The following is a 15,338-nucleotide window of genomic DNA, read 5'->3' as shown; positions in this document are numbered from 1 at the left end:
CCCTCCCTTTAGAAAAAAACATAATTTTTCCTTAATAATTAGTTCACAGTTGTCTTAGAAAACAAAATAATGCAAACAAAGCATAAGGCATTTTATATGTGAAGCCATAGAAAGTTCTGTCAGCTGACCTCATCTGGCAATTTGAATTTTTTTTTTTCACTTTCTAGACAAGAATGAAAAACCACAGATGCTGGTTGTAATAATTATAGTTATGGCACCTTCATGCATAAAACTTATCCAGTCCATATACAATAGGTTGTCATTATTTCTTCTGATAATCAGCACATTATGTGGTCTGTACCATGCAGTACATGTGACCTAATATAACCTAACCTCAGTGGGTAGGTACAGGAGGCTAGGAGACTTCCTTTCCTTTGGGGAAACACCATGTTAATAGCAGTCCATCGCCACGGCAACAGAGAGCCATACTGTAGTTAAATCTGTCCGTAAAACCACAAGGGGCTCAGCTCTGCATACTGTACATGGACCCACTGGGGCCCTTCTCTCCGCTTCTCAGTATCGTTATCTGATAAATTGAGTGCTGCTCATTACTGATACCGATTCCCTTTTTTCTGCTCACAGGACTGTGTATGAATTTACCTGTGATTTACAGAGAGGAAGACAAAGGCCAAAGCCTAAACAAAAATAAAAGCTTTGAGGGATTTTTGCAGAGGAGGATATCTATACAACAATTCTCTAGAGTCAAATCATCACTCTCATACTTAACGACCACAGCTGACGGAGAAAAACAACGGGGTCCCTAATTGAGTATCATTAAAGAGATCCAGGAGGGTTTGTAACGATACATAGCTTTCCATTTATATGTTCAGGTAAACATTATTCATCTTTTAGAAACACCTATTGGTTTACACATCTTTGTTTCGCTGTGGAGTTGTTAATTGTTAAATAATACCATGTTCTTTTTTTTATAATGAATCAACTGGCCTAAAAATTATGATACTAGAGTCAATCACTGTAACAAAATAAGTAATATGTATAAATAATTTTACATCTTTAAGCTTAATGTTTTGATTTACAACCTACAATTTAGGAACCAAAAATTTCTCTCAGAAGATTCCACAGGCTTGAAACGAAAAAAACCATTACAGAATACTCCAACTCCTATAGATCAGACACTGGGCACACCATTTCCCCAAAATCACAAGCTTACAAGTGTATCCTACATGAACTTGTCCCACCCTTCCAGTCCGAATATGCCACAGTCTTCTAGAGAAACCCCACAATTGTTCTTTGACTGTCTGAGGTTGATTCTTAAGGGGTCATTCCATGACAATGAACCCCCAGAAATGCTGTGGTGTACACCAGGATGAGGGAAACAGACAGGACAGTTCAGAGAAGGCACTTAAAAGTGGAAGAGCAGCTCATATCCAGTGAAACCACAGAAAGAGTGTGTCAGAGCCAAGTAGTTAAAGTTAAGTTGCAGTAGTTCTTCTCTGCTCATCCATTTTACTTTTGTCTTGTAAGATACATTTTTCGATCGTTTAACCTCCTAAGAAGAGCTCCAGAGACCTGGAAAATATGTGGGATGGCAGTCTGAAGCTGCTGGTGGCCCAGCACCTTACTGACACTTACCTTACTGTTGTTTTTCTTCCTTTAATTCACCGTTCCTTATTATACTTAACCCCTACTGGTACAGTAAGTAGTCATCCAGATACTTTTTTCTGGGCTGATGTTGTGCTTCTGAAGACATCCTATAGAATTTAAAAAGTGCAACTGAAAAACTAAAATGAAGAGCCTGTGAGGAATAATGACTCTGCTACACTGGACAAACCATAGATGTTTTTACTGGAAGAAACCTCCAAAGAAGGAAAAAAGTCCCTACAAAAGTTGACATCTGTGAATTATCCTGAGTATGATACAGAAAAGGCAAATTAATGTTGAGTTTTCAGGTATTATTGTCAATTCCCTGAATACAACAAATAAGATTTACGGTATTTCAGCTACACTATGGAGGTAGAACAAATTTCAAACGTAGACATACAAAAACCTCAGCACATTAAGTCCTCTCCTTGGCTAGATACAACTCGAGACAGATGACTAAATGTTTTTGTGTATTGAGTGAACTGATCTCCTAAAGCATTTAACAAATGGCAACAGAACAGTGAATCAAAACCCAACCACTCTCTCCTTGTGCCATCTCTGCTGGATACAGGATGGAAACAGGTTGTCCAAAACACTGCAGAAAGACAGAACCAGCAAGCAGAACTGAAGGGGTCTCGTCATAGTAATGTTCCTGTTCCTAGTGTTTGAGAGAGAAACTTTGTCAGGTTCAGAGCAATTCAACCATGACTCTTAATATAAGCGCATGAACGGCACACTCAGTGGTTGAGCCACTGGCAGCTGTAAGCAATATGAGATTATTGCCATTATTATGTAATTAAAAGTAATTTCAGCAAATGACACTGCTAAATGGACTGAAATACTTGCCTAGACTGACTTGCTAATCTATTTAAAAGGAGAATTAATTTAACTGGGCTTAAAGGAATGCTTCTACATTTTGCAGCTGATTTCCTGATGGAATTGTGTCACAAAATATGTAAAAAGATAATTAAAGTGTGGCACATCCTCTCTAGAGGGGAACTATCGAGTAATTTGTCCTTTAGTGACAGAGATCTAAGTGGCTTCTCTTGTAGGGCAACTATTACAGGCTGATTCTATCAATGCCCTCTCTTATGGGGGACTGCCTTTTTCAGCTCTTACAGCTTTGTGTTCAGTAGATTAGACGATTGTATACCTCATTTAAAGCAACCGTTCTTGTTTGCTATCTGCAGAAGTACAAGAAAGCTTTGTCGCAAACAACTATTAACTACCAATTACTCTGCAACATTAGTAAACATGTTCTTGGTGGGCCAAGATACAAAGATAGCTTTCATTATCAAATATAACGACCAGCCACTGATCCTAGTGCTGAGAAGATGTTTTAATTTTATAAACAGCAGTCCTCATCAGTCCACCAGTAGATGACCTGAAAAAAAGGATGCCTCTCTCTATTGAGTTCAAGAGCAAGAAAGAGACTCACGATAGGTCATACTTAAGGAAAGGTAGATGCCCCATTTACAGTCCTCTGGCCATAAACATGATCTACATTCTCATCTCTAAATAAATATAAGAAGGATGCTTGCAATTGTTTGCACTTGACATTATAGGTGAAACATAAAAAAACAAAACAAGTTATTACGATATCTACTTTGTATTAATAAATAAATCTTAGTAGCCATTGTTTAGCCTCTGATATGGACATTAAGAGGATTTGACCCCTTACTTACAAAAGGTACTTTAGTTCTTATCACGTTAGCAGCATACACCAGAAAGGATAATAATAATAATCAATCCCTGACGTCAAAGGGAGAAAATTGTGATAGAATTGATTTATTTGTTTAACACCATAAAGACTGACGGTTAAACTAGCATATCTCAATGTTAGAATTAGCTTGTGAATACGAAGACACACTTTAGAATATACTCAGGCAGAACGGAGACACACAGTCTACAAATCCCTTTTCTTTGTCTTCATCTGCTGCACTTGTATCAGGACTTTGCTAGAGATACAACAGATGAACTCTCGCAAATCCAACTGCTTTGAGAAGAAGAGATAAAGACCCTCTGGTGAGACTGAAGCAATGAGCGCTGCAACAGGAAGTTGCCGTGCCAACAGGAGTCCCGGTCAGTGTCAGAGCAACACCAGAGCTCACACTGCTGTCCCATTGTTTGGTGACATCAAGACAGAAAACAGACCACACTAAAACACTAACTAAATTATACCCAGTAATTTTAAACTAGCTATGAAGAGTTGCTACTCAATGGGTAATTGTGTGGGAGAGGGGAGCTGGGAAGCTGAAGGACAGAGACAGAAGCATCTGGAATGTATTAAGACAACAGGCCAAGAGGGTCAATTCACCAGGAGATTCATTAGGCAAGCTGTGAGCCTGCTGTTTGTATTGGTAACTTGTGGAGCTGCATCTTGTTAGCAGGATATTGTCTTTACTGCACCATGCTGATGCTGAGATTGGTAGCAATTTTGAACACAGCTTCAGGAAACAGAGGCTGGAAAGTTATTGCCTAAATGCTGCAAATACTGAGGAAATGGTACAGTGTACACAGACAAAGTATGTGGACTGCATATTGAAACAGCAAAGGTGAGCAACAAAAGGTGATGGTGGTGCAATTTATTGATGGATAGAAACAAATTAATCTGTTAACATTTAAATAAAAACACCTTCCCGTATGCTTATCAATAATTCTTATCTACACTGTTTAGTTTGCACTTTAGCTCTTATGGATCTTTTTCCCATGACAAATGGTAATAGGGCAGTCTGTTGCTTAGGGAGCAACAAAGGCCGACTCCACATTAACCACAATAATGTAAACCAGCTGCAGGTGCATCAGGAACTCACCGTGACCCCTTCCTCCATTTTCAACAATGCTGGAGAATCAAGAAGAAAGACAGTCTCCACAAGGTCATGACATGTTTTGAACTGTACAGCAACACTCTGGTCTGACCAGCCCAACTCAGTGCTGTGAATTTACAGTTGCAAGTCCACACAACACCTAGAGAATGTAAGCACAGACCAACTTAAGAGTTTTTTTTTTTTTTACAGGGTCTGTTGAGTTTGATTCATGTCCTGCTCCACTCTAGATTGCACAGAGAGGGCATCATAAACTTCAGAAATTTTAGGATCAATGAACTCTGTTTTTTTATGGTGCATTTAAAAAATAAATCATGAAAACAGGCACTGGTCTGTCACACAAAGGATTTTTACACACATCCCAGCATAATATAACCAAATGTTATTGTTAATATTAATTGTGTATATCTTGATATCAATGTAGTCTTGAAACAATAAAATTGTTATTATTAAATTAACTATTGCTATGTTTTATCATTTTGTTCCTCTAAAGCACTTTGTCATTTTAAATGCTTATAAGTTATATTATTATTATTTCATTTATTATGTGATGGCTCAATCATTAGATTGTATATAGATCTTATATGGATGCAACCCTCCCCAATTTCTATCGGGCTTGGACCGGCTCTGCACAGCTGGGCAGGGGAATGGGCCGTTAGGGGTTCAGTGTCTTGCCCAGAGACACTTTGACATATAGCCGGGACCGGGGATCAAACCACTGACCCTGTGGTCCATGGATGATTGCCTTACCGACTGAGCTACAGCCGCCCCTTATTTGCATTTTATATACACCTTTCCATAATGAGGGATTCTGGTGGACTTTAACAACTTTCAACAACAAGTGAAACTGTGGACTATGTTTCAACATATACAATGCTCCTAAGCTTTATGGCACTAGCACAGTAATAAAAAGCTGTCGTCTCACTTCACACTACTGTCATTCTGAATCACTGGATAGGGGTGGATTCAGCTCGTCTAGACATGACAGCTTTTAAATAATTAAAAATGCTTTACTCCCAGTTTGGCTGTATGGGCGTGCCCCCTAAACAAAATGCCTACATGAATGAAGGCTAACAGAGGCTGAAGAGAGATAGGCAAAGACAGGTAACCTAAAGGGGTCATAGGTGTGCCTTTAAATTGTTCTAACACACTAAGCCATTCAGCATGGTCTACATTAAAAGTAGAGAGAAAAGGCACATGCACAATAGGCTCCACAGTCTGAACCTATGATTTGACCTGATAGGCGCATAATGAGAACCAGACAAGTGTTCACACCATAACAAATACAAATCCCCATTCAATTATTCATGGCAGATTACACTCTTCATTAAAGCAGAGGTGGGAAACAGGGGACAGAGAGAGACAACAAGAGAGAACAGGAGGGAAAGCAGCCAGCTCTAACCCGCCTATACTACTGAGGTTAAAGCATGCAAGCCGTCAAGCTAACTGGTATCTAGATGTGACAGAAAGGACCAGAAACCATGACGAGACCAGGCAGTTTCTGCTGTATAAAGTTCAGATCCCTGAGGCCTGCGGCTTTGCATTCTGCTTTGATACTGTAAACACATTGTGACAAAGCCTCTCTGCAGGAGGCAGTTAAATGTCAGCGTAGCAGAACCAACATTACAACAGCAAGACAACTTCTATCACAAGACCAAGCTAAACTCTATCAGCTTGAAGAAACTTGTTTGTTCCCTTAAGTCACAATTTAAATCCTACAATAAAACACCAGCGCCCTTATTTGCATAAGCCAGCTTATACGTTTAAAGTTACCATGAGCCCTTAGCCATGTTGAAACAGGTCAGAAAAAAAATGATAAAATGAGTCCTTGTTAAGTTTAATGGGGTATCATTGGTACATCTGTTGCTAAAGCAGTCCTATTTCCTGCATAACCCCTCATGGACAGGCCCAGCATTATTAATGTGGTTAAAATTATATAAACATGAATAATATCAAAAAACAAGCAGACAACTGAGGACTATTCTTTTTAATGATGCTACTAAAACATAAAAAAAGATAGGAAAGACAACCTAGCTTACATAGCCTCAGCTACACTAAATGCAGAGCATATGAACTGCGGGCTTCTGACATGTGGGTTTTGCATGCTTTATTACAGCGTTTAACATTGGATGCACGCCCTAAAAGCAAATCTTTCCATCAAAACGGGGAGAAATGTGGCACGTCTTTTCAGTGAGTGATTGATGATGTGTGTAGTTGTGAAACACTCTGTCAGAGCTGAGCTTTTGGGTTTTGTTGAGGCTGGCAGGTGAGAGATTACCTGTTGATGTAGAAGTCCTAATAACATACGAAGGAAGGTACAGGCTCAGACAAGCAAGATGGCTGACCTTTTTGAAAACTTGCATGGCTCAGAATTAGCCACATAGTGGAAATTGTCATCATGTCTATGATAAATTACTAAGAAAGATCTATCAACGCAATCTTCTCTGTTTTTAAGGCTCCAATGATGCCTGAACTTGAGTCACTAACCACAGTTCAGTCACTAAAAGCCTACATTGATCTCATAATCCCTCATTTTGTTTAATTTTCCATGGCTATATAGACGCTTAATAAATGTTTAAATCCAACTTGTCATCTCAAATGCAAAGATGCATCGTTTGAGTAAACACATCAGTGATGAAACAAATCACTACATGGCACTAGTGGCATTGGCATTATTTAAAGAGCATGCTGCAGAGAAACATATTTCAAAGTACAAATATGACAAGCACATCTGTTATGTTTTAAAACTGGCTGGATGATATGACATTCTGCAACCTAACAAAGAAATACTGATTGTATAACAGCAATAACTCTTATTGACTGTAAGAATATGTCGGACTCCCCCCACTAAGTATTAACACAATAGACCTGTTCATTTTGTGTGTGACCTGTAGGTACTTGACAGAGCCGCCCTGATGGAGTTGCCAGTCTGAGTGTGGATTTACATGGATTTCAAATATTTGTGGCTCAGACAAACACCGCTTCACCTATCTAAATCCTTTAAGCCCTTACAATAGAAAGATATGAAGTATATATATTGACTATTTTCGGTGGACAATTAATAAACAGCGAGACCACAGGGAATTACATAATGAGTCCTGTAGGCAGGATTGAGATGCAAAAAATGTAAATAGACTTACAATCAGCAACTATTAAATAGTAAATCATTGATGATAACAGCTCTGTTTTGGTAAGGTTCTACTTTTGGCGAGATGGAAGCTTGCGACACATCTACTACACAGAGCAAGAGAATGCAACAGCCGTTCTCTCAGTAAACAGTTGTCAAGTGCTGCTGTTCATGCAAAAGGAGCGAACAAAGACCCAAGTGAAGTCCCAGATAACACCAAAGCTAACTTCATCTATTGGTCTCCAGCACTGAATTGACTAATGTGTACATGTAATGCCATAAAGGTTTGCCACTGTATACCTCATTTCAATTTACCTCCCAAAAATCATGCCAAAAAGTAGCAGTGGTTCATTGCATGAATGTTTATTTTATAGTTAAGAAGTTAATAAAACTTACTGTATGAGAAGGTGAGGCGAGGAGTGACATCATGTTCCGTGACAGCTCTATGAAAGCAACCAATAAGCAGGACAGTGTAGGCTGGGAGACAGAGCCAAGCCATACTCATTGTCCACATGTCTCCTCAGGTCCACCAGCCAATTTGCAGTATTTCCTTTTTAGGGTTTTGGGGAATTCATGAAGAGAGTTTTTAACCCAGTTTATTTTCTCTTCACGTCTTGCTCTCTCTCCTTTTCTCTCCTTCCGCAGATCCTGGCTCCTTGAATTAAAGGCCTATGCACCGTTGTGAAGTAGGGCTGCAGATGATGCACGTTTGAAAGGACGACCTTTGACCTCAGTGCAAGACAGAAATCCTGCACCAATCAGCCTCCATATATACACTTGACATTGCAGGGTCAGATCAGATCTGTGAACATTTAAGGAAAAACATGCATTCAGCTGTGGGGGGTTTGATCCTTTTGTCAGCATGCCAACATGCTCGCAATTACAACGCTAATATGCAGATGTATAACAAGCACAATGTTTACCATATTAACCATCTCTTAGTGTGCCAGCATATAACATTATATGTAAAAATTAATAGAATGAAAATGTCAGTAGTTTGTCAAACAATTGTGTTAAATTGTACTGTTTTTATCCATATAAATCTTTAAAGTTAAGTTAAGCTATAACAAAGAGGATCCTGAAACATTAACAAACTACAGCATTTTGACCTAAACCACAATTGTTTTACCAAACAGATGTTCCAGGAATTTGTGATGTTGCAACAGCAACAAAATTCCCCTATATACAGTAGTCTGCACAACTTTGCAACTCAAAATATCATAAAAACATTGTAAGGTGCATCCCAATTTAAAAAAACAAAACAAAATCAGGCATTTTAAGTCGCAACAATTTCAAAAACATCTGTTAAAACCTGGAGGGACTACCTAAACCTAACAAACACATGATGATTCCATAACCAAAGCAATGTGTTTAGAATTTTTGGATTATGACAAGAGTCTAGAAATAATTGCACTATTTTAAAAGACACGCCTACAGATAATACAATTGTGTGGAGCCAAAGAACCTATTTTTCCATCCACAGAGCCACACTGCTAGGGTAAGTAAAACATCCTTTCCAATTTCCAATTTATCAGTGACTCTATTAAAGCCATATTTCACTTCACAGCATTAATAACAAAAAAGTTCCTTGATAAAAGTACTTTCTTTCTCTGTCAAGTGAGCCAGCTGAAAAGGTTACTTGGCATTACTTTCTGTTTCTGTTCAGAGGGGTAAGAAAGTGATAATGTTGTGGTGATTATTAACAGAATACTACATGAATTATCTGCAGCACATTTTTGTCTGTGCACAATGCTCCGGTCAGGTTAATCCGATAGTGTCAGCTACTGACAAACAGCCTTTCCCTCTCAGAGCTACTATCTCCATATCTGAACTACATGTACCTTTTCTATTGTGCACTGCACAGGGAAGAAAAGAAAGAGAGAGAGAATGTTCTTGGAAATCTTTGCTAAGCTTAAAAACAATGAAAACGTGTGACGCCCTCAACTCATATTACAGAAATTACAGGAGTTTCCTTTATCAGCTTTACTCAGTTGAACTTTAACTGGGTGGTAAGAAATAGTTTGTATACATTACCCCTGCTGGTGTAAAAGGTTTTCATTCCCACAGCTTAAAGGGGCCTTTAGCTCACATTGCTCAGGAATTTATGAAGATAAAATTGTCCAAAGCCAAATAAAATTGGTTAAATATTTGCACGGGCCTGCTGTTCAATATGAAATCAATTTATATAAGTGCAATTTCAGTTTATGTTGTTACCATTTAAGACTTGGCACAGGCTAACACTTTATCCACAATGTCTACAACAAAAGATCAGTTGCTTTCGGCTTGTTGCCACAATGGAACGTGTTTTACATGTGGATCTGGCATGAGTTTTTATGCCGGACGCCCTTCCTTCCGCAAGCCTCCCATTTTATCTGGGCTTGTCCACACCTGTTGGGTTGGGATTTGAACTCGTGGCCTTCTGCATCCCAATGCTCTACAACTGATCCACCAGGCACCCACAGCCATAAGGTCTACAACAATTTGTAATATTATATTAAAACAAAGCCACGGGACATCTATTTTACCAGTAAAGGAGTTATGGGGCAATTCAGTGGTGCTGATTAATTGAACATAGTGAGGCATACTCAATACAGATATCACAGTTACAACTGCAAACTGTCCATTACAGTTGCCACAAGGAGTTCCTTATTAAATGCAACCAATGGGTGATTCAGTTTCATGTAAGGCACTGCAATCAATAGCAAACAGAAGCTATTTGTGGTTATTATCAAGGGGTTCCTCACTCTCAATCAATGAGCAGTTCAATGCATGTTGCAGGCCCAGGTATGTAATATTTAGAGGAGCAAGTCCACGATGAAGGCTAAAGAAAAAGACACATAGGTTTTTTATATATGTATATACACAAAATGTGTGTGTATGTGTGTGTGTGTGTGTGTGTTTGTATATCCCATTAGTGTCCTTTGTGTGGAAGAACTCCAAATGAGACACCACTTGACCACCAAGCAGTGGAGCTAATATTAATTCTGGGTTTGTGTGACAGTCAGAAAAGGAAGCCCACATGCATCAAGCTGAAGCCAACCGAGGTATGTAGAGAGAGCGCGACTCAGCGTGAGTGAGAGAACAAGGGCTCCTCTAACAGCATGGAAATCTATATGCAACTCTGCACTTCACTCCTCTCTCCTGCGTGATGCATAAACTGAATCATCCCTTTCACTCTCTACACAGATGTGACAGTGTGCACTGGCTGTGGATGATACTCTCCCCATGTCTTGGGTCTATGATCTCTTAAAATTCACTATGGTTTCTTTCTATATCCTCTTTAGTTACATAAACCTTGTCAGATTGAATTAATTACTGCATATGTCAAGCAATTTTTCACAAATTATAAAACACTGACTATATTAGCCTACTTGCAAAGCATAATTAAAAATGGGGTTCTTTAGCCAAACAAAGTGAATATTAATTACTTAAAGTAACCCAGCTAAGGATTATTATGAAATATATCTTTGTGCATCCCCTAAATTGAACATAGGAATTAGCAATGGGGTCTTAATTTTATAATGATTAATGCACTCAGAAAATGATGATTCATCTCAGAGATAGAGAACTAATAGACTGATAGAGCTCTGCTACATTAACTTCAATGTTCAATTATGTCCTTACATTAAAACAAATAACATTAACACATTTCAATTTGTAAACCAAATAAACATATTTGTTTTTCTAAAGCATACAGAGCTTCATGTCAGGCTGTGTCCAACCCCTACAACCTATGTACACAAATAAGAAGATGAGGGAATCTGTATAAGACCCGAAATGTGCATGTGCGACCTGGGGAAACCACTCACCTGGATTATGTCACTTGAGGCAGTTAACAGAAAAAACTTCTACAGAGTGAATAAAAACTATAAGTGATGTGAAATGACTAAAAGGTCTGTTTGGAATAATGGATGAAGTCCACACAATAACACATGTAATTCTAACAACAATAAAAGCCATGCCATAAGGGAAAAGCTCCCAACAAATAATACAAAATGTTTTGTACATAATGAGAATGTTATTGGCATTTCATATACTAACAATACATTGGGCATTATCTCTTCTACACTGTAAAAATTCTTACAAAACAGGAGTACAGGGTGTCAAAGGAGCGAATATACGTTTTACATTCCCATAACAATGAAATACCAAGGTCTTTCCAAATCATTTCCAGTAACACAGTTAAAACTCACTATCACTATATATCACTGAATGAAAATGACTGACCAATGACAGCACTATATATAACATTCTGTTGGTCTTATAAATAGCAGTAATATGCATAGTGCTGAAACAGGTGGCAGCACTATTAACATTTGTCATCTGAGTAGATTGGAAAAGGGTCAAGGCTCCCTGTATTCTACACACAGTCTGTTGACTATAAAAGAGTTGACTGGTAAATATGACCTCTTGGCATGTTCACATATGGGCAGAGTGCAGTGTTGATCGTTGTGCAATAGTCCTTGTTTTACAATTGCTAATACAGATCTTAAGATACCTACAGTGTCTATGAGTAAGACAACTTTAGTCACAAAGTTTAAGTATTTTGTGACTTGTGACAGAGTGACTTGTGACAAATTGAAATATCAGGAATTCTAAAGTAATGACTACTTCCTGTTATGAGACTCACCTATAGCCAAATTACTAAGAATTTACTAACAACAGTAATACAGAGAACTGTGCATAATCCAATTAAAAATGGTTGCAACACACCAACAACATTTCAGACCAAAACAGATGGAACTATTAACAGACAAAACTACTGTATTGTAAAGGTTTAGTGTGAACCGTTTAGATTAAAGATTAATATAAAATGTCATAAATGCACCTAAGTGGACACCTGCCATGAAAGTAAACTAGAAAGATTTTCAATTCAGGTTTACCAAAATAACCATATAAGTAAAAACAGACTAATCGTTGGTTTCCTACAAACGGCTATGCTGAAACATTCTTCCATGTACACAGACAAAAATACAGATTATTCACACTTGTAAAATGTAGAGTTTTTTCCTGATTAATTGCTTTTGCATAAATGGCCATACAAATATTTCCTAATACTGATTTACAAATTCTTTAGTAAAACATGAGTTTGGCTCAAGCTACTGGTAAACGTTCAAAGGCTTCACACACACAAACTTGGTAATGGATTTAAAAATGGCTGTTACAACTCAATCTTGCTCCCCAGTGAATGGAAATTCCGAAATGTGATTGATTAGGTGACTGTGGAGTCTGAAGAAAGAATCTCCCTCTTCTACCCGACCCATTTCACAGTAAAGTCCAATCCCCAGACCCAACTAAGAGTAATTAATGGCTCATTCATCCCCAAGTGAACCACACACCAGTAATTATGACCATATGCCATTCCAAAGACTTTTAATTGCCTAATTAAAATCTTATTAAACTATTGAACACATAGGAGACATTTTGAACTTAAAGTTCAGGGGAGTTAAATTCATCAAGCTTGCTTCTCCTCTGGGGCTTGTGACACATGGTCAGAGGTTAGGAATTTTATCACAAACGCTGACTTAGTAAAACATCCACAATTTGAAGCTATCGGGTGTTAAGAAGGTATTGATAGATTACAGTAATATATGGCTGTGAAAGTGGATGAGCATATTTTATCACCTCTGTCTTTGAAACCCATAGAAGTGCCTAAATCAACCCTGTCTCAGAAGTGAAAATATTTGAAATGAGATTCCATTTTATTCCGATCCCCCCTCCATGCACATTTCCATAACAGATGTGGAGCCAGTAGAAGCAGCTTGCAATTGAAATGTAAAATAGAAGAGCAAGGGCCTGCTATCACTATCAAGACTGAAGTGGGTGAAAGAAGAGCAGTCAGGCCTGTGACAGGAAAGTGCATTAATACATTGAGTAGGGAAAAAAGGACATAGAGAAGCAAATTAAAGAGCAAGGACACATTTTCTTATAGTTGCTCCCCTCGTCAAACTATGATTCTATATTAGTACTTTCATTTATTGAGATCTTTACCACAGCGTGAGCACCATTTGCCTCTCCTAGCATTGGGCTCTTTATTTCCTAGCGCTTGAGCCAAGTCTCCTGAATTAAAACTGTATGCATTGTTATTAACAGACATAATGAATACTGGGGCACTGAAAAGAAATTGCTAGATCTCTCTGACCTCTTTTCAGTTTTCAACAATGCAGTGTAAGTTGATCCACTTTTCGGAAGTAGCCTGCCCAGCTGAACTTGCTAAAACAGCCTCTTTAGGATTTTATTACTATTGTCACACCCTTTCGTAAAGGGAGGGAACACCTCCATGTTTGAGAGCATTCAATTTTATCATTTGATACACCTTGCAGGTAAGCTGGGAGTCCATTTTACATGCACTTTCTCATTGCAAAAAGAAAAGAAAATTAAGTCTACATGCATAACCCACGTCCTTTTCTTTATCTAGGTTGAGCAGCACTGCTTTAATTGTTGGCTGTTAGAAACTACTGTCAGAAGACTTACTCATTAGGCTGTTGGCTAGTTTTCAATCTACCTTTCTGGTAGATTGCAGTAAGTAGAAGTAGATTGCTCAATGTTTTTCTTAGTCAAGAGAAAATATTTCTTGCCACTTGCGACAGATGAAAAGACTTTTCTCTTCTCTGGGCTAAACAAGAGCCATACTCTTGTTGATTACAGCACAATAATAAATAATACAATATTCATTTCAACTATAAAATTATCATAAATATTGCTTAGAAAAGGGTGAACACACATGCTTTTGTCTTTTTGCTAAAGTTGATCCTTAAAGACTTGTTTAGCTCGGGTAGTGTAACCGGAAATTTGCTAATTTGCTTTTCAAGTCTAGATATAATCTCAATACCTACACATAGTGGTATTCATACTAATGTGACCATCTGTGGCATTTTAGCAAGGGCTTTAATTTCACATTTAGTAGTCAGTGCTTGTAAGTCCAGTAAACAGTTTGGACCAGCCAAAGAAAGTGTGACCATATGCACACAGTTATAGCAAAAGCAACAAAAATGCCAAAGTAAATTTTATGAAAGGAATGAAATACAGTATTATACTGTTCAGTGAACAGTTTTAGGTATTGAGGGCCTGTGTTTTTATGAGGAATCCTTGCATATGCCAGCCACAGGTGAGGAGCTGTTTTAGCCCTGGCTGCTGTAAGTAGGTCAGGCCTGTTATTCTAAATCTCTACACTTGTTTGCCATATAATTCTCTCTGCATTTACTGGAATGAAATACTGACTGTGGTAGAGAGAGGCCTGATAATAGGCATAGACCTCATCTTCTGTATCTTGGTCATTCTTGTTTACCTTCAATAACTAGCTGAAGTAACTGAAGTCTATGATACAAAACTAGAATATGTGGTACTTGTTTAAATAAAAATACATGTGCAATTAAGGAAAATAGTGGACACTACAATTATGTTATTATTATTATTATTATTATTACTATTGTAAATTATTATTAGAGCTGTCAATCCACTAAAATGTATAATGACCATTGATTCATTGACTGTAGCTAATTGGAATTATTGGAAAATTAATTGCATGTGTTTTATCTGAACAAAATTTACTGTAAAGACATTTTTCAAGTTTTAATACTCTTATCAACAAAAAATACAGATGTTACTGACTTGGTGAAGATAAACAATCAACTGAGTGAAACTTTCACAGTGTATTTTTGCAACAGCAAACTTTTTACTTTTGACTAAACATGAAAAGAAAAAGACTTCTGATTCAATCATAATTCAAAAAAGAGAACATATTTTGGGCAGAGTAAAAAATATTAAAATTTAGAAAAAAATGA

The 15,338-nt window shown here is 37.8% G+C and overlaps 1 protein-coding gene across 2 annotated transcripts in view; it reads right to left on the bottom strand.

The window, feature by feature from the left end:
• sema4ba (sema domain, immunoglobulin domain (Ig), transmembrane domain (TM) and short cytoplasmic domain, (semaphorin) 4Ba) overlaps positions 1-15,338 on the bottom strand; it is a 42,590-nt gene that overhangs the window by 11,532 nt on the left and 15,720 nt on the right. For both annotated transcript variants that reach the window (XM_067502123.1, XM_067502122.1), the window contains one exon: positions 7,951-8,356. In XM_067502123.1, coding sequence (XP_067358224.1) covers positions 7,951-8,068 — 118 coding nt within the window. In that variant the 5' untranslated portion in view covers positions 8,069-8,356. The remainder of the gene's footprint in view (positions 1-7,950; positions 8,357-15,338) is intronic.

The sequence above is a fragment of the Channa argus genome, chromosome 4, assembly GCF_033026475.1.
Source record: "Channa argus isolate prfri chromosome 4, Channa argus male v1.0, whole genome shotgun sequence".
NCBI lineage: Eukaryota > Metazoa > Chordata > Actinopteri > Anabantiformes > Channidae > Channa > Channa argus.
This window is presented reverse-complemented; position numbering and strand designations above follow the sequence as displayed.